This window comes from Dicentrarchus labrax, unplaced genomic scaffold, assembly GCF_905237075.1.
Source record: "Dicentrarchus labrax unplaced genomic scaffold, dlabrax2021, whole genome shotgun sequence".
NCBI classification, from domain to species: Eukaryota; Metazoa; Chordata; class Actinopteri; family Moronidae; genus Dicentrarchus; species Dicentrarchus labrax.
In genome coordinates, this window is record NW_026136702.1 from 10,286,727 (window position 1) to 10,306,315 (window position 19,589).

The following is a 19,589-nucleotide window of genomic DNA, read 5'->3' on the forward strand; positions in this document are numbered from 1 at the left end:
GGCAAAGACAGCCAGAGCACATTTACTCAAAGACATCACAACAAGCAAGAAATTTCATCACCAGCAAAGGAAAAAAATACAGAGAAAGAAAGAGAGGAGATAGAGAGAGGGCGATGAGATGGGGAAGGAAGGAGAAAGTGTCTCATATCTAAGCATTGACAGTTTCCAGTAGATTCAGCTTTCATTGTTCTCACAAGTATTTCAAGCTCAGTGTTCCATGCAGAGAAGAGGAAGTAGAAATTGTGACTTTTGTTGTTGTTGTTGTTGTTGCCTTTTCCTTTTTTTTTTTTTGTTATATCCATCCAGGCCTTCTGAAAAACAATCAGCAGAAATTAAATTTAGTCTGCTCAGAAACAAGCTGCATCTGTAACACAATGACCACCAGAGCTGTGAAGATTACTTTAAAAACATATTTGACAGCAGTTACTTTGAGAGACCTCATCAAAACTGTAATCTTTAATGCTATGCAAGATACTTTCTAGACTTTACATATACCCATGAGATATACCTTAAAACTAGGGTAGGTAACGTTGGAGAAACTAGTAAGAGACGGTTAGCTTTTGAAAGAATCCAACTGAAAACATCCCACTCAGTTCCTTTCGGTCTTCCCCCAAAGCCAAGCCAAGTATTCTGAAAAACATTACCTACCCTAACTATAAGCAATGATAAGTACATGAGTATGTTTATCTTAAGTATTGCGTGAAGGTACTGTTTTGAGCTACTTTGGCTTTACTAGTGTTTGCTATATCATACTTCATCACTGTATCTTGAATTGAAAATTGACACTACATTTAACAAACAGCAGTAGTAACATTGACTATTTACAAAACATATATTGAAATGATAAAATATGACACATTGCTATACAGTAAATTAAACTAACAATAGTATGTAAATAAGTTACAATTACTTGACAAAGCAATCTCTCCTCACAATCCATTCAGTAGCTGTTCTGGAGCTTTAGATCTTATCACATGATCCTCCTCAGCAGATGGAGTTACCCAGCTGTCATGAAATTGTTTACTCTCCTTGTCTTGACGTTGGAAACAGTAATTGACAAAACAGTGTCACATCAAGGTCTATCTAGTAGATTAGTCCATTAAGTAACAATTAGCCTCACCTCAACCAGTTACAACATTAAAATGCAGCATCCACCACTGCTCAGAAATGCACTGTGATTACTTTGCTATCAGACATACTTAAGGACTAACTGTTTTTTAAGGCAAAGACCAGGAATGGTGAACAATGAAAGGAAATGTATTTCAGGTGTGTCTACAAATTCTACCCACTACAGTTAGTCTCCTGCGTTCTACTTCAGAAGCGCTCTGATTAATCTTTGTACCTTTGACTGTTGTGGTAAAAGTATTGTTGGGTCCACATGGAAAAAGATAATGTACTTAACCACAGAGATAGAGAGACCCTGGGGCAGAGGGCTGGGCCTGCGCTTGACGGTTAGATGTATTAATCTGGTATCCATTGGACAATGTGCTCTGCCTGCTCTGGCTCCAAATGACGCCAGAGCCACGGGTCAGGGGGTGCCAGAGTCCCTAAGGCTCCATGGAGCAGGGAGACAACAGGGTGACACATCACAGACACTAGAGAGTCATTGGAGCTGTTGTGGTTCTATTGTTTTTCACCCCATCATGGCCTTCATCCCTCAGACCGCTGGGGTCCTACTGAAAGGGGTGAAGGAACTGTTACCATGGAAACTAAGAGGCAAGAGTAAGTATGTGGGTTCATGTGTGCGAATGTGTTTTACTTCCTATACGACTATCATTATCATTCTGTTAAACACGACAAAACAGGCGAGTGTGTTTGCTTTCAGATGAACCGACACTGCGGTGGTAGACACGATGGGCTCTGGTTGAAACGGTTTTGCTATGCATTTGTCTGGCAAATTATATTCTGCCGTGAAAGTGAAATTAAGCTCTTGTTTAAGCTGATTGTGAATTAAAACGGTTGATGTTTGACTTGTGCTTTGAATCTATACTCTCTGCTGGTTTTTCATACAGTTTGCTGAATTTAGCATTGTGATATGAGAGCCAGTCTGATGAGGGCAACTCTGTGTTTCTAGGGGTCACGCTGTGTTGCTGTAGTGTGGCAATATCTACTGTTTGTGGTACTCGTGGTCTCCCATCACTAAGCCAGGTCAGCAGGCAATTAGCAATTTGACTAACGGCATGTCTGTTGTTGCATCTGTCCGTTGCATGGAGCCTGTTTTTGGTTTTACAGGAATTTGTGCATGTGTGTGTGTGTGTGTGTGTGTGTGTGTGTGTGTGTGTGTGTGTGTGTGCGTGTGAAAACAGAATTAAATTTGCAGACTTGTGTGTGTGTGCGTATCTAACCTTTTGTGCTATGGTTGGTGATTGCAGGTAATCCTTCCAACAGCCAAAGTAAAAAAACCATAAAGCAGCGATTCCTCAAGCTGTTGCCATGCTGCAAGCCCTCGGCTGCCCCCTCAATCAGTCAAAGCAAGTGCTACCTTACTCTCTATACATCTCTACCTCCTTCCATGTGTCCGGCCTCTTTAGTGAACTGAGAAGATTCATACAGACACTTGTGCGGATGCAGTCATGTACACACAACCACAGAGACAATCAGTGTACACATAAACCTACATACAGTTACACAGAAATTCACTCAACTCTAAAACACTCTGGTATTGTTGCTGCTAATGGGTCAAACCTCGCATTTTGTGATTTGAAGCAAGTTATTTTCTCGTGGGCAATGTAAAGTGTGTGTGTGTGTGTGTGTGTGTGTGTGTGTGTGTGTGTGTGTGTGTGTGTGTGTGTGTGTGTGTGTGGGGTGGGGGACTTTACTCAGTTAAAGCACCAGGCAGATAGAGATTAAGTTAGATAAAAGCTAGTAGGTTCTAGAGGTCTAAGAACTTATAATAAATGACATATGCTATGAGTTATTTGTGGAGAAACAGATGGAATGAGAATGAGGTGAGGAATATCTGTTAGTGGCTGCGTCTCATACCTTTTTGCCTCTCTTCTACCCTCTTTATTCATGTTGTTCAATATCTTCTCCTGCTTCTTCAGTATATGGGTCTCCCCAGCTTCTTTACTGTACTTGACCTTGAGTTTACAGACAAGAAATTCAATCATTTTATAGAATTATTACTGACTATGTTTTGCTTTGTGATATGAATTACTGTAGCTTATGCTGGAACAAAGATGTTAGAAATTGCTTGACATAGTAACCTCACAATTATGTATAGAAAATTGCATTCACATTCATGTTTTGATTGAGTGAAATAATAAAATAATGATCAACACTGTTGTAAATAAAGAGTATTATTTTGCTCTGAAGTGTAAGACTTATGTATGATGAGCTCAATATCAGTTTGATGACTTCATTACATTATGTTGGCCAGACCATGGCTGGCCTGGAAGTTGGTGTTGGTGTAGTGACAATAAATACTGATCAACACTGGTCTCTCCCTCACACAGACAGCGTGGAAGATGACTTTGAGCTATCCACTGTGTGTCATCGCCCTGAAAGCATGGACAAGCTGCAGGAGCAGACTAAGTTCACCAAGAAGGAGCTGCAAGTCCTCTACAGGGGCTTCAAAAATGTAGGTCTGGCTGAAGAAGAGAGTGAGAAGGCAGGGGGGAATCAGCAAATAAACTAAAAAATCTGGTTCTGGCTACATCATTTTAGGAGTTAAGAGCAGTATCAGTCTGGCGAGAGCTGAAGTTACCACATAGTTCTTTATATATTCTGTGTTAGATGGGAACTAATGAGCTTTCTCAATTTACATTTGTATCCCAGGAGTGTCCAAGTGGTGTGGTGAATGAGGAGAACTTTAAGACCATTTACTCCCAGTTCTTTCCGCAGGGAGGTGAGTTGTCAGCTCCCACCTCTAAACCTGAAGAGCTCCAACTGTGTCCATAATACTTTAATTTACACTATTCTTTCTATCTGCATTCAATTGATAAATTGCAGATAAAAGTGTAAATAAACTAATTTATTTGATTCTGTAGAGGTACAAATGGAGTGTTTTAATCATCACAAAGAAATTTACTTAATTAACTCATTATAAATCTGCTCCGCTGAACTATAGTTCATGCACTGCAAAGAGGCGAGGTAATCTTTCATTTCATGATATTTAGGTTGATGAAATGTTAACCACCCGCCTCCAGTTGTATTTGAAATTATTCTTATATCTTGGCTATATTTAGCTTGCTGCTAATCCTAGCTGTTCAAAGACTTCGTTTCACGTGTTGAGGGCACAGGAGTTACTGTAAGTCTCTACCTTTGCAGATTCGAGTATGTATGCACACTTCCTGTTTGAAGCTTTCGACACTAACAAGAACGGCTCAGTTAGTTTTGAGGTGAGCTCTATTCTTATATCGGTTTCCTTTTAGAGTTAAAAGCAAATAATTGCCCCAGTGAAACTTGCCACCCTGGCTGTAGCCACATAAATTCTCTCTAAATACCTGCCCACAGAGATTAGTCCTGTGATAAAGATTTGACTTCATTTACCGTGTCAAGATTTAAGTAATGCCAAAACAATACAGTAAACTGTTCCCCTTCTATCTCAGGACTTTGTATTTGGCCTATCTATCATCCTGAGAGGGACCATTAATGACCGGTTAAACTGGGCGTTTAACCTCTATGACTTGAACAAGGACGGCTGCATCACCAAAGAGGTAATACATGCACACGTTAGCCTGTTCTTTGGGTGGTTTAAATGACTTGCTGTCATGGCCCCTAAGCAGAGCTATAGCTATACTAATGGGGACTACAAGGTCATGTCCTCTGTATTTTGGGGGATGTGGTTATATGTACATTTCAATTTTAGTGGAAATCAGGCGTGGACATTGTCTGCCAGGATATTGATCACTGACTGCATCAACTTTTATTTTTAAATTTAGAACTTGACTCTAGTATGTCAGACCATGTGGTGTATCTGGCCGCATTTAACCATAATAAAGCCAAATTCTTTTCAGGTGTGACTGAAAGAAAATTGTCACAATATAATAATTAATATAATATTTTAAAATTAAGTGTATAATGAAAATGACTCTAGTTGGTCGTTTTTTAATCAAACAAGGCAATAAACTATAACAACTACTTAATATACAAAAAAATATTGTTTGCTTGTTCGCTGTACTTTTGGAAACCTGGTCATAGTCCAGCTTTGAAGTGATTTTTTTTTTTTTTATGTTGTCCAACAATTTCAATAATATTTCTCCCTTTTGTACTTTACTTTCCAGGAGATGTTGGACATCATGAAGTCGATCTATGACATGATGGGGAAGTACACATACCCCACTATGCAGGACGATGCTCCAAGAGAACATGTGGAGAGCTTCTTCCAGGTCAAACAGCCTTTACCTTCTGTTAATCCCTCATTCTATGATTGTTTGACCACATAAATATTACTGATAGAGATATATTAAAAGAAGATAATGCTACATTTTTGAACATACAATAGTTATTCAGTGAGTAAATCTTTGGCTGCCTTTTTCCTTTCTTTTTTCAGAAAATGGACCGGAATAAAGACGGGGTGGTCACCATAGAGGAGTTCATCGAGTCATGCAAAAAGGTACAGAAGAAAAGTGGATTTTAAAGTCTTAAAAGAAGCATGTGACTCCTCATAAAGCCTTACCTTGTCGTTTTGCAGGGTCTGTTTATGTACGGATTAAACAAATTAGATATAATATCTAATTAATTAATAATTAATGAGCTTTAGAGGTGCTGGTAGCTGTATGTTTTAACTTTGGACAAAGCCAAGAGAGCTGATCCTTGATGCTAAGCTAAGCTTATTGTCTCCTGGTTCTAGCTAAAATCTTCTCATGTAATTCCTGACAAATTACAGGACAATTCTTTTCATTTAATTCCTCACTTTCCCTTGTGTGAATCATTTGGGTAACAAAGAAGGAGAAATGACATTCCCTCCTTATCCAAACCTCTTGTCTCTGTCTAGGATGAGAACATCATGCAGTCCATGCAGCTGTTTGACAACGTTATCTAAGAATCTGGACCAGAAAGTATGCTGGCACCAGGGAGGGGAGTGTGTGTGTGTAAGAGGAATTGGGATTGAAAAGAGAGACAGAGTTTGTGAATGTGTGTGTGCGTGTGGCCGTCTTCTGACTTGCAAGCTTGTGCTTGTGTGTCTGTTGAGAGCTGTGATTCCCGAGGGCACTGAGAGGCCCTCTCCCTCGTCCTGGACACCCAGTGACATTTCTCCACGCAACAGTGGAGTTGCCCCAACTCCCTTCCTCATCATGCAGAACCTTAGTTATACCCCAGAGACACAGAGAAAGAAGGCAAGCAGCGGTCTCACAGGCACTGGCACACACAACCACTTTTTTTATTTGAACTTTATTTATTACTATTACTTATGGAGGAACTATGTCAGCCTGTAATGGCTCAACTCAGAGGGACGAAGCTGTCCCCAAACCTTTGTTCCAAGATCACTTTTTCCCTTTTCCCTGTGATGGCTGAGATTTGGATTTGTGAATCTGATCCTGCCTTTGTGCATGTGGGTAACACCTCCCTGAAGCCGATAGACTGCTCATGCCCCGGTCATAAAAATAGAAATGAGTCTACCACCATCTAGTGGACGAGAGAGAGAAAGACACTTCCTGAGGAAACAACTGACGAATTGGAGATCCAAGTCATCACGTTTTATGGAGGTTCAAACGTGTTGTTTTCCATGAGGAGCTGATTTCAATATCGCATGATGATGTCACTAATATCCAATTATGTATTTACAGAGATACTCCAAAGTCTGCTTGTCTGTCTGCTGTTCCTAGTCATTCACAGGTGCCTCACCCTTTGTGTATGTGTGTGCATGTGTAACAGAAAGAGATGTCATCCATCTTACCTATGTAAGACTGTAATGGGACAACACCCACCTCCATTTATGGGATTCTGGTAGAATAATTCCCGGCCTTCCAAACTATCACAGTCCTAGTCGTAGGTGTCTAATGACTGTTGTACATTTTCTAGCATTCCCAGTGGTGTGATACTAGGCGGTACAACGTGGTGATGGCACTATAATTGACAAGCTGTTTTGACCATCCCAGCTTCCCTCAACACAGGACTGGCATACCACAGTCGTACTAGTCTATCAGTACACATCCAAGGGGAATTTATTAGATTGCAGATTGTATTTGTGAACTTCTTGTAATCTGAATTGTCATGTGGTTGTAGCAGGTTCTACCACTTTAAAAAAAAGATATCAAAACCCTTGTTACATTCAATTAGGCTCATTCAATTTCAAAGAGGCATAGTATGTGTGTGTACTGTTAGTGAGAGAGACATGGTTTAATAACAGTTTCTTTTATGATCCCTCCCCCAGACCCAACCCAGCTCATCCCAGCCCCATTCTAGCCCACCCCAGCCCCATTCCATATTCTCCCTCTCTCTGTAACACCAAAGAGAAGATATAAATTAGAGGTTTATAAAGCCACCCTAAGTTAAGACAAAAAGCCCACCCGTGGGTGAAGAGAGAGGGAGATGCTGTGTAGTAATAAAGGCAAGGGGCAATCAGAGGTAAAATGGCAATGTGGTTCACCTGCACACTGTCAGGACCAAAGTGTAGCTAACCCACATGTTAGGCTCTGATGAATCAATTATTTTTAGGAGGATTTACAACCACTTATTAAATTGCTTCTTTTCAAAGTGAACCTACTCTTAAATATAAGATGGTGTACGTAGAAAAAGCCCTCAAGCTGCAATTAAATAGGCTGTGGTGTCTTTTAAATGCAGAGAGACTAACATGGAATAGCAATAATGTTCTCAACCACTTATCAGCACCTTTCCACTTATCCAACCCCTCATTCATTTCAGAGCTCAGTATAAGGGTGCACTAAGACCCTGATGAAAATATGCACTTACCCACCCTGCAATTTGTTTTTGTTTTTTTCTATTCTGCAATTTTTTTATTTTCTGTGGGAAAAAAGTGGTTTGGCTCTGATTGTTCCTTGCCAACAGTCTGTTACTTCCATTCCTGACCACAAGTAAAACCTGTCTATACCCGCATGTACTGTGTCTAGAACAATGAAAACCTACTAACCCGTTGTACTGACTGTCTAGTTAGCTAGCCTCAACTGGTTGCATTACGTATTCAAAATGTATATTTTGTACAGAGACAATAAAAATCACGGTTACTATGCAAAATGGACTTGAGTTTGAATTTTACATTTTCTTTATTAAAATAAGACAGTGCTTTGTTTTACATTTCTATAAATTCAGCACAAAGCAACAATCAAGAATCCACATTTTTCTACCTTATAATTAATCACAAAGTCAGCAAGAAATTGATAATAACTTAAATATACATAATTATACATATAATCCCAACAGCCACATCTGATTCAACTAGCAGGCAGTGTATGGATAGTCATAAGGCTACAGGTCAGCAATCACCTGTGCTAGCAAGCAAATTTTGAACATCAACAAAAACAGTAATGCAGTCTCATGTCTTAATTTAATGTATTCCTGCAGAATTCTGGCTGCAAACCAAATATGTGTACTCTTCACTGGAAATCCTGTTGCTGTGACATTAAAGCTGGATAGAAACTTCAAATTTGCTTGTTTTTGCTTTTGCATGTCTTCATTAAATTCTTTCCAAAACAAAACACCTCACGCTATGTTGTCACCTTCTTATGACAACATTCATCCACTCTTAACACTGCACCCTGCTATAATGCGATTATTCAGTATCACCACATGAAGATTACTTAGCAGCACCACAGGACTGATGCTTCAGCATATGCATAAAAGTCCAGTGTTAAATCAACAACATTTCTCATTTTTTAACGCCTCAATTTTTTCACTCTTCTTCTCTGAAGACCTTGTTCACAATGACACTGCTGACTCTTAGAGGCATGAGGTGTGGCTAGTAGGGATTAGATTTGTCCATAAAAGTAGCAGGCATTTACTTGGGCATCTTGCGGAGCTCTGCCAGAACCCAAATGGCCAGTGACAGAAGAGCGACAGAGCCAGACTGGTGAGTTGCTGCCAGTTGAGTGGGGACATACAGTAACAGGGTGCTGATACCGAGGGCGACCTGCAGAGCACAAATACAGAATTTAATTACATCGAAGAGTAATAGACTGGGTCTACACGTTTCTGGGCTGACTGAAAGCCTACCTGTCCATAGGCCATTGCTGCGAGGAGGCTGATTGCAATCTTAGCCCTCCTGGGCAGCACCATCCTCCTTGAGAACAGATACAGGCCTGTAATCGCAGTCAAAGAGGAAATCGCCTGGAAAAAGAGAATTACAGAAGACCATCAACCTACTCACCTGCTGCTGGGGTTCAAATAATCTTTTACTTCAATTAAAATGTTGAAATGTTGCCCACAAGGTTAATTCTGTTTAGAAATAATAACATACCAAAATCCTATGGTCGAACTGCACAGTCGTGGGATTTTCAAAGAAGTTCTTAAGGGTAGGCGAGAATGCCAACAGGTCATCAGGGATCCATCGTTCTCCCATCTTAGGGAAGGAGTTATACACCAGCCCAGCATCCAAACCAGCAACAAAAGCACCTGTGTAAAAGCATATGTATAGATCACATTCTTATTCACCTCATCTTAACAGTCTGCAACATTAGATTTCACACATTAAATTTAAATGTCCACGTATTTACCTCAATTTGGCGTGTTTTTTTAAAAATATCCCCCTCGACTTTTTAAATATGCTCTACAGTAAACTGTACTGTATTACCTTAGCTTAAAATATGAAAACTGTAGCCAAGAATCTATTTGAATCCCCAAAGAGGCTTTAAACTAAAAGCACTCGTATCACATTCACATAAGATCAAACATTACCTGAAAGAGCAGTGAGGAAGACGAGTCCACCGGTACCCTTGGCATACCTCCTAAGTTGCAGGAGACGTTTGGTTTCTGTCAGCTGTGAAAGAGGTGCGACCGTAAATAAAATAACCCAAAAACACAACAAACAAACTGTGTGACATTTTCCCACACAGACCAGGGATAAAGCTGTATTAATTCTGATGTAGATAGAAACAATAATGGATGTGGAGACTGTACCTTGTATGCAGGCAGCAGCAGAGTAAGCCCCGTCCAGAGACTGGCGCAGTAGAGCAACAAGGCAGAACCAAGGTGAGCACTCAGACGATACTGGCTGACCCGCGGGATGTCGTGAGACTCTGGCTTCTCCTCCAGACCGCTCTTTACCATGTACCACCCCAGAAGGCCCTGGAAGGACACACACAATGATACAGTCATCCATGTGTTTTTTACGTTCATTTGACATCCATACAACTTCACTACAAACTTGATAAAAATAATAATGACAAATTAAACAAGGATTAACTTCTATGGTCCTCTCCCATCACCACAGCCTTCTTGAGTTTTACCTGGAAGAAGACAAATCCGCAAAGCCCCAGCACTTTTCCCTTCATGGAGCGATTAAAGTATCCTTTCCTCCAGAAGTAAACGGTGGGGAGGATGTACGCAAGTCCAACCAGCCTACCCCACATACGATGGCCCCACTCCATGTAGAAGATAAACTTAAACTCTGGTAGAGTCATGTCATGGTTCATTCTGGGAAAACAATGGATAATTCATCTTTAAATTAAAGACCCAACCCACAGTTTCGTGTACTACATAACACTGAGGTATATTCAATTACATAACTGTGAAAGCTGTGTTTTCGAATGGTAAAACTGTGCGGTTTGTATTCAGTCTTAGAACCACTGCTGATGTGAGAAAAAAACATTGAAAACATTGCAGACTTTCTGACTTTGACTGGGCTGCACGATATGGTGAAAAAAATATGAATACTGCGAGTATTTTGACAGATATTGTGATTGGAATATGATCCACAATTAGTGAGAATGATCATTTTTGCATCACAATTTTCATTATCACATAAAACGATTAAAATCATGTCGAGTTGTTGTGATCTGACCAAACAATACATACATCTGGAGAACAAGATTTATGAATTAAAAGACGTATCAAGAGGGTTTTCAAACTTCCAAACTTGGGGGGCCTTTAAAACTGTGCAAATGTGTGTCTTTATGAGGTAAACAGTAAATATGTTGCCTTACATTTTAAATTCAGGAAACTGCTGGTACTTGGAAAACTCAGCCTCCCACTCTGCTTGTGACTGAGGTGGCTTCATCTCTCTCACCAGATGCCAGTCAACCATGGAAAGCCCAGATTCTGTGAGCCTGATTGAAACAAATTCACTTATACAGTAAGTGCCAATACAAGAAGGACTATTATATTCACAGACATATAGCTTTAAAGTCACCTTTACCTTGTGACACCCCCCAAGACAATAGCCCCGACCACAAGTCCGCTACAGCCGAGTAACCAGCGGCCTACTATGCGATTTGTGGCTGCGTTGGGGACAGTAGCTGCTGCCCGTGCAGAGGAGGCCACCGCCTCTACTGTGATGGTGCTCTGACCTCTCTTCACAAGCCATTGTCGTAGCTGTGGACTCCGCTGAAGTTGTAAATAAAGGAGAGAGAGAGAGGGGACTTGAAATGACAACGTAACTTTTAAATCTAACTCTGATAACCTCACTATCACACATTTATGTTAAACTATGCTTGAAGTGTGCCTTTAACGTTGTGACAACAGGACCCTTTTCTGTGTCCCCCGTACACAGAGCCAGAGCCTTATATCCATGATATTAGAGGGAGACAGCAATCACTATTGGAGTGATATGAGGATGTCCCGAATATCACATGTATGCTCATGTTACACATGATACTTCCTTTACCTTGATGAGCATTAAGATTGCAGGTTTACTGGTTGGTAGGTTCAATGTCTATGATTTTGGAGGGGGGAATGTAGTTATTGGAAACTACAATATGAGTAACGTCACAGGTAGGTAATTAAGAAATGCATTATATCGGTTCTTTTATACATTTGGTTTCCAGCTCTAACGACAGGAAACGAAGCATCGGGATGATGGGAGGTGGTTGAGGCTGCTGATGAATGCGGACGTGAGTACAACCAGCCAGGTGCCGTTAACTGCCCTGAATAAATTCAATAAACTGTAATAAAAAAAACAAAAACAACAACAACAACAACAACAACAACACAACAAAGTGAAACGAAAGGAAATGAATCGTCTAACATATCGTGCAGTGTGTGACCTTTTAGCTAATGTTAGCAGCTGGCTACATACTCACACCACTGTGTTGAAAACCTTTGCCAGAATTTCTGCAACCGTAAAAAATCGCCGTCCGCGCTGAAGAGAGTAACATGTTTGTGTCCTGATGTCCGCTAGCGCCGAGCCGGAGCCTGAGCAGTGCTGTTGTGAAAGACTGAGGTAAAAAAAAAAAAGACAAGCTGTAGCCGGGCTGTTACACAACCATGTTTCCTAACTGATGGCTCAACTTTGACCTCCCGACGTCACAACAAACCGACAAACGCAAATCAAGATTTATTTTTATTTATTTTTTGTTGGTAGAGACGAGAAACAAGATGCCCAACACACAGAACAAATTGTAAAAAATATATATTATTTTTTTGAAATTGCTATAAAGAGACGGAACGTCCAGGTGGTTGGTGTATGTTTTGTGTCTGAGCGTATCCCGTATGGGCGGTCACCCGTCTCCCTTTGGCTCGATAGTGCTGCGTAACCAGTGTAGCACCGTCCACCCGCCAAACCGCGCGTTTGAAATTCAACTATCCGGAAAAAAAAAACCACTGATCCACAATCTGTCTGTTGGAGCTGTAGCAGTCAGTCAGACACCATGTACTGACTTTATATCGATTCCAGTCGGCTGATAGGGTCCCATGAATCGATAGGAAGTGGATTTGACAGGTAGTAGTTGTAATTGTTGGTGAAATTAATTGTGGACGTGTTGACTAACAAATTCACATTGAATCTCGTTCTGTCTCTGCCTGTCTTGTCTTTCTGTCACTGCTAGACTGTCAGTATGGCAGAGGGCTTTTTGATGGAGGTGTGTGTGGACTCCGTGGAGTCTGCTGTTAATGCTGAACGAGGAGGTTGGTAATGTGAACACCTGTGGGGGTTTTTGGGGGGGGGGGGGTTTGCTATTAAACCCACTCTGAACTACCTGCTAAAGAGGTGATAAGAGGCAGTTCAGCTTCAAAATAAGGGGACAAAGGTTGCAGCCAATCAGATACAATTAAAGCGCTGTCTCAGGCAGAGTATTAAATGGACCTGCAGTGTTATTTCATTTCTCAAAGGTCATTCACCATGAATGTGTAGTCTGAGTGTTCGTCTCCCCTGACAGGTGCAGGTCGACTTGAACTGTGTTCTAGTCTTCTGGAGGGAGGGCTCACACCCAGTCTAGGTGAGCACAGTTCAGTTCTGTACAGATATTCATGCGTAGAGTATCTGCTGAGATCAGACAAGCACATAGAGTAACAGGTGTCCTACTATTATTTGCTTTGCCACAGGTCTGCTGCAGGTAGTGAAGCAGTATGTCAAAATCCCAATCTACGCGATGATACGGCCTCGTGGGGGCGACTTTCTGTATTCAGACCAGGAAGTGGAGGTGATGAGGAAGGACATAGAGCTGATGAAGAGCCACGGGGCCGATGGACTAGTGCTGGGAGCCCTTACAGAGGACGGACGAGTGGACGCAGAGCTCTGTATGGAGTTACTGGGTAATGTCTGCCTGTATATATGATCTTATCTGTATGGGCTTGAGAAGCAACCGTTCATGATGTACAGTTCCACAAAATCATAAAGAAAACATTTCAAAAGATCCAGTTTTTATAACAGAAATGAGATTACAGGGTACTCTGTACTCTGTCTGAGCTGCCAAAACAGAAACTCCTCACTAGAGCCCAACCGATATGAATCAGTAGGCCAACATTAGCGAGTCACAGACATATCTGTATCCTTGTGGTGTCAGCATATATGTTATCTGATAAGCGCAGATATGAAAACTGTTTATTTCCGGTGTATAAGGCAGAGAAAAATGTTTGTGCTGTCACTGCAAAGTTTATCCAGCAGAGAGCACTGTGATTTACAATACTGTGGCAAGCAGTGCAGAGTAAGAGAGAAGAAGCAGCTCTCAGAATTGGTTGACAATGTATATGTAAATTATCTATATTATATATTTATATTCTTTAAGTTACTGTTAAGAAAGCAGCCTTCCGAGTAACTTTGCACAGTCATACAGGGGCAAAGTGGTGCACTTTCCACATACAAAAGGTAAATTTTCATTTCAGCACAAAAATGACCTATATCGGCCACCATATTGGTGAAATAATCAGTGAATTTTTCCCTTCAAGTATCGGTATCATCCTCAAAAATGTTACCTTCACACAACCAAAACAAATCAGGATTCAAATAGTGGAATCCTTTGGGCATTGTACTGTTCATGTAGCAATGATATGCACAATTACGTTTACATCTACATTACACTCCTTTTTGGGAATATATTTTTTTCACTGCAGACATTTTCAGATGTCATAGTAGGAACGCACAAGTGTGATTAATACTGGCTGTGTTTCATTTAAGTGTTCCAGTCCCAGACGTTTAGATTTATACAAATTGTCATACTGGGACACCACAATTGAATTTATGCTTTAATGTTATTAGTAACCTGTGATGAAAACTAAAAATGTTTTCAGCGAAAGGGGTCTGCACCTTTTTTAATCTGCCCACCCTGATTGCCAGGGGAAAGGTACACAAGGACCACTGTCTTCTTTCTAAATCAAGAATCAATCAATATTCTCTATGTAGTATGTGGTTTATTACAGATCCTCCAGGTCAGAAAGAGAACAGGTTGTAGAAATAATCCATAACAAAGATAATTGTGTGCTCAATCTCAAGATTTTTCGACAGCCTTTTCTCTGATAGTTGAGATAGACAGCTCCATAACTTTTCATATATCTGCACAACAAGACATGGCTCCCACCTTTTAATATCCCACCTTAGGCTATATTTAAAGGTTCATACTTCTCTGCAGCATCAAGCGAGATTGTACCTGCTATTGAATTATGAAGGTTGAGAACTGAATTTTATTCATTAGAGCCTAGTACTCCTGCTGACTCAATACCTTTGTACTCGGTGAATCACATATTTCCATTACATATAAAACCAATACATTTCTAAAATCTGATTTAGTTCAAAGCCATAGGTCCAAACTTAATCATATGTTTGCTCCGTTCGCTTTCTGAAGTGTAAAAATGTCTTTTCCCTCTTAACTGTTTTAACTTTTTCTGTTTTAAAATACAAGTTTCAAATATCTGACATTGCTACATTGCATTGATAATCTAACTTAATATAATTATTCAGCTTTCAGTATGCTAAAGTTTATCCCAGGAGTCTTGGTTCACAGTGTTTGTGGTGAGAAATCATATTTATATTAGTCATATTTTCTTGAAATCTGAAAGGTAAAAGTGTAAATACTGTATGCATCCACCATCCATGGCTTTGTGTTGACAGTCACTCATAATACAAAGTATAAAATAAAGTCAGTGTTTCAGTCTTTAAATGAATCTGTGCAGTGTGTGTCCCTGAGTGGATAATAGGCCATCACAAGAGAGGAACAATGTTCAGAATGTACAATTGTTATATAACGCAGCTTTATTTTTTGTTCGATGTCTCGTATTGTTACAATTATTTGTCTCTTTTTTTTTTTTTTCTTTCCCACTAGCTGCTGCGCGACCTTTGCCTGTCACCTTCCACAGAGGTAACATTTTCTTCTTTGAATTACATGTACACTTAAAGGTCCAGTGTGTAACATTTAGGAGGATCCTTTGGCAGACATGGAATATAATATGCAGGTTTCCATAGTTTATGTTCACCTGAAAATAAGAATCGTGTTTTCATTATCTTAGAATGAGTCTTTTATACCTACAGACGCTGCAGTCCGTCAGCAAGGACTGTTCATGTTTTTTTGCACCATATTTTCTCCTTTCATGCATGAAGGGAGAGGGTGAAGCAAGGGAGTTGCGATCTGAGCTATACTGCTAAATGCCACTTAATCATACACACTGGTCCTTTACAGCTTTTAAAATAATTTGCAGCTTGCCAGCAATTAGACTTAATGTCACAAACCCTCGATGGACTAAAAGCCCTTTAGAATGTTTTCATCAGTGCTAGTATGGTGCCTAAAAGGACGTAATAATATGTATTATTGAGTCTGAACTCATGTTATTAAACTAATATTGATCTGACTGCAGCTTTTGACATGGTTCATGACCCAGCGGTTGCCCTGGAGACATTGGTATCATTAGGGTTCCAGCGTGTATTGACAAGTGGCTGTGACTCCACTGCTTTGGAGGGACTCCCTCTCATTAAACGGCTCATTGATCAAGTATGTATAAATTATACGTATTCACACATGTTGGCATGCAAACATATGGAACCAGCATAGCTATTTATCTGTTATCTCCACCTGTTACTCAACAGGCTAAAGGGAGAATTTCAATCATGCCAGGTTAGTACTTTTGATTTCTTTTGCATGCAATTTACATGTGGGTTGTTTTTCTTGATAGTTTATTTATCTTTTTTTTTTTTTTTTTTAACACAGGAGGGGGTATTACAGAGAGGAACCTGCAGAGAATTTTAGAGGGGTCAGGGGCTCAGGAGTTTCACTGCTCAGCCCGCTCCGGTAAGGACTCTGCCATGAAGTTCAGGTATGTTAAAATGGGCAATTTTGCCCATGCTTCAAAATAGTGCACAATTTCTTGCAACTATATACTATAACTAAATAACAACAATGATGTTTCCATGTTCAGGAACACCTGTGTGATGATGGGAGCTGCTTTCTCAGCACCCGAGTACGGCCTGAAGGTGGCAGATGTGAGCAAAGTCCGCACTCTTAATGCAATAGCCAGAAATACCTTGTGAATGGGTACTGGACAATCATGACAGACAACAAAACAGATACCTCAGTACTTCAGTTCACTGAAGCTGAAAATAATTATACATTTCAGAATAGCCATAGAAATGTGTTTTTTGTTTTGTTAATAATCAAACAGTCCTTGTAAAGTTAGAGCTCAGGGACAGCCCCACAACCTTCTGGGATATGTAGTCTATCGAAGTATCACAAAGTGCAGAGTGATCAATACTCAACAATTATTTCTGTACTGTATGTGGCCTAAAATACTCACTAGATTGCTAAATTAAAAGTTATTGTCTTCCAAATAATACCATAGGAAAATGACTAATCAGTGCTGTTACTTATACATTATTCTTTCCAGTTGCCATATAGTTTACCTATATTCATTTACAGCACTCCCTCTTTACAGTGGAAGATAACGCAAAGCTGTGACCTCCCGTACTAGTTTTTACAAGAACATTGTAACTTGATTCAGTTTGTTTAGAATTAAATGAAAAAAAATCAACATTTAAGTGTACTTTCTTTTATTGTTATTGTTTTTAAATGTCACCTCCAAGTCTCTCATTAAATTAACAAATTGTTACACTTCTGTAGAATCATGCTTCATTTACACTTCATTTTATTTGGGGTTGGAGAGTCATGTTACGTTCTTCATGTTGATATGTAACCAGACTGAATTGATTCTCAAATAGTTGATTCAAGTCTATGAAATGGTGAAAATTGACCTTATAAGGAACCTTCTGGCTGTACAGAAGTGAGAGAGTCAGAGAACCTGTGATATTAAACAAAGGGGCGTATCAGCAGACTGTTAATGGTGCCTGTAAATAGTTGTATGCCAAGATTTAAATTATTATTCAAATTTATAATTTTTACATCTCAAGGGTCAATTCACCTTGTTTGTCTTGACTGCATCATCCTGGAGTATAAAAACGGATGAACATAGTCAAACCAAGATGTTTTTGGTGCCTTCACTAAACCTTAACAGTAACATGTTAAGAATAAGACACACTATGAAGAGTATGTATGAAGTTCAAGAAGCAGGTTTACTGAGTCATGCGGATGAAAAACCCAGAACCCACATCAAAACTGGAACTTGGACTGATGATCTGTTTTACTGAGCAAAGTAATTCAGTTACTTCAATAAACTTACTTTAAAAGGCCCTGTCGGTCAGCTGTTGCATGTTTTTGTATTACACATTCTGTCAAGTACTTGACTATGTATGTATGACATCATGGTGGTTCAATATAAATGATGAACTGTCGCTGATGTAATGGATGTCACGTTGTGTTGACAACTGGCTTCATTAATAGGTTTTATTCTCTTCTAAGTGCACATAACAGTTGCCTAAATATTCACTATAGAATAAATCTACTTGACTTAACTTAAAACATGGTTTCTCACTAAGGTGCAGTGTGTATTAACTACTGGTGTATGGTCAGAGAGGAGAAAGAAGCAGATACAGTTGAGTTGGATGTTTAATATTTGAGCTGAAGTTCATGTAAGCACAGAGAGTTTACCCAATTCACAGACAGTTGGATTTGTAAAGAAGAATGAATATAGCCCTATAGTATATACTGGAAGACAACAGGTAAATTTGATCACCTATTTCTTCTATTATCCTAATTGCTTGTATTGTTAGGGAAACAGTACAAAACCCAAAGACGTTCTGTATCTGAGACGGAGAAAACAAGCAGATGTTCACTACTGAGAAACTGGAACCAGACAATGTTTTAAATTTTTGCTTAAAATGGGGTGTCCGCAGGGTGTTAAAAAGTATGAAATCTAATAGTCTTACTTTTTTTAAATCTGTTTTGGGGATTTGAATTGCCTTTAATTAATAGTGACAGCAAGAATGACACCCAGCAGCAAGGACTCAGCCTTGGTACATGGGGTGCCAGCTCTACCAGGTGAGCTATCCAAGCACCCCTCATAATTAGAATTTTAGGTCTTAAAATTAATTAATTATGGTGTTTACCTGGTCTTAAAAATCTATTGGGTTAACTACATTAATATTCATTCATTGATTGTATGAAGTCTCAATTTTACATGTGTTTTTGGGAAAGTTTATTGCATTTTTTTAACAACTACAAAATGAAACCGACATGGAACTTATACCGACTTATTCCTTCATTTCCTTCATACTGTTTTTGCCAGTATAGAAATATGTCTTAAATTGCATTCATAATGGTCTTAAAAGGTCTTAAGTTTAACCTGTTAAAACCTGCAGAAATAGAACAAGTTAAAACAACTATTATTCATTTAGGTCAATGTTTATTTTCCACTAGCTGTTTAATCTCTAGCTGTAGTATTTCCTTTTTGTGTGGCATTTTTCTTTAAGGGACCTTTGCCTCTTCCATACCTTAATAAAAATGTTCACTCAAATATTTAAATACATCTCTGGTTTTAAATTTCTCCCAGTTGTAGTCCTTTGTAGGCAGCAAATATTTATTTTGCTGTTATAAAATACAACATTTCAGCAGTTAATACTAGCATTATGATAGAGCACGAGGCTCACCTTTATGCATAGTTGCAAATTAGACATTTGTGTGGTTGTCCTTGGGGCTATACACACACTCATGAGTCAGCAAGTTTACGCCCATGTGGTGTTATCCAATATGTAATGATTAACCGTCACACAGTCAAAGTAATCTGTTTTATGAATATCACAGTCAGTGAAAGACTTTTCACACACAAGTCTGCATGAGTCATGTATTCGTTTTACTCTATTGCAGTTTGAACAAGTTTTATGTTTGCCCAATCTTATTTATCAGCTTTGTTAAAAGTTAAAAGTTTTGAAATTGAAACTT

General features: G+C 39.5%; 3 protein-coding genes across 9 annotated transcripts in view; 2 read left to right on the plus strand and 1 right to left on the minus strand.

Moving 5' to 3' along the window:
- The window catches only part of LOC127375554 (Kv channel-interacting protein 2-like), a 93,216-nt gene extending 85,073 nt beyond the window's left edge, over positions 1-8,143 (plus strand). For 6 of the 7 annotated variants that reach the window (XM_051421574.1, XM_051421563.1, XM_051421543.1 and 3 more), the window contains exons 2-8: positions 3,456-3,580; positions 3,778-3,847; positions 4,270-4,340; positions 4,551-4,658; positions 5,226-5,330; positions 5,495-5,557; positions 5,939-8,143. In XM_051421574.1, coding sequence (XP_051277534.1) covers positions 3,456-3,580; positions 3,778-3,847; positions 4,270-4,340; positions 4,551-4,658; positions 5,226-5,330; positions 5,495-5,557; positions 5,939-5,986 — 590 coding nt within the window. In that variant the 3' untranslated portion in view covers positions 5,987-8,143. Of the gene's footprint in view, positions 1-2,372; positions 2,476-3,455; positions 3,581-3,777; positions 3,848-4,269; positions 4,341-4,550; positions 4,659-5,225; positions 5,331-5,494; positions 5,558-5,938 lie in introns of all 7 variants that reach the window. The other variant, XM_051421516.1, reaches the window with a different exon arrangement.
- A 1-nt stretch (position 8,144) lies between these two features.
- Positions 8,145-12,350, minus strand: LOC127375523 (cytochrome c oxidase assembly protein COX15 homolog). The gene is made up of 9 exons (XM_051421469.1): positions 12,138-12,350; positions 11,255-11,442; positions 11,043-11,165; positions 10,347-10,533; positions 10,018-10,185; positions 9,796-9,877; positions 9,359-9,513; positions 9,115-9,228; positions 8,145-9,031 (listed from the first exon to the last, which is right to left on the minus strand). Exons 1-9 carry the CDS (start codon positions 12,210-12,212, stop codon positions 8,900-8,902), a joined length of 1,224 nt encoding a protein of 407 aa, XP_051277429.1. The 5' UTR covers positions 12,213-12,350; the 3' UTR covers positions 8,145-8,899.
- A 264-nt stretch (positions 12,351-12,614) lies between these two features.
- Positions 12,615-17,364, plus strand: cutc (cutC copper transporter homolog (E. coli)). Its single transcript, XM_051421589.1, has 9 exons — positions 12,615-12,775; positions 12,882-12,960; positions 13,212-13,271; positions 13,378-13,587; positions 15,591-15,626; positions 16,120-16,253; positions 16,349-16,376; positions 16,470-16,575; positions 16,678-17,364. Exons 2-9 carry the CDS (start codon positions 12,891-12,893, stop codon positions 16,787-16,789), a joined length of 756 nt encoding a protein of 251 aa, XP_051277549.1. The 5' UTR covers positions 12,615-12,775; positions 12,882-12,890; the 3' UTR covers positions 16,790-17,364.
- The last annotated feature ends 2,225 nt before the right edge of the window (positions 17,365-19,589 follow it).

Coding starts and splice junctions, on each gene's coding strand:
- LOC127375523 (XM_051421469.1), bottom strand. CDS start 12,212: ATGTTACTCTCTTCAGCGCGGACGGCGATTTTTTACGGTTGCAGAAAT. Junction 10,186..10,346: donor GCGGATTTGTCTTCTTCCAG/GTAAAACTCAAG, acceptor GTGTCCTTCCAG/GGCCTTCTGGGGTGGTACAT. Junction 9,229..9,358: donor AGTTCGACCATAGGATTTTG/GTATGTTATTAT, acceptor CTCTTTTTCCAG/GCGATTTCCTCTTTGACTGC.
- cutc (XM_051421589.1), top strand. CDS start 12,891: ATGGCAGAGGGCTTTTTGATGGAGGTGTGTGTGGACTCCGTGGAGTCT. Junction 13,588..15,590: donor GCTCTGTATGGAGTTACTGG/GTAATGTCTGCC, acceptor CTTTCCCACTAG/CTGCTGCGCGACCTTTGCCT. Junction 16,377..16,469: donor GAGAATTTCAATCATGCCAG/GTTAGTACTTTT, acceptor TTTTTAACACAG/GAGGGGGTATTACAGAGAGG.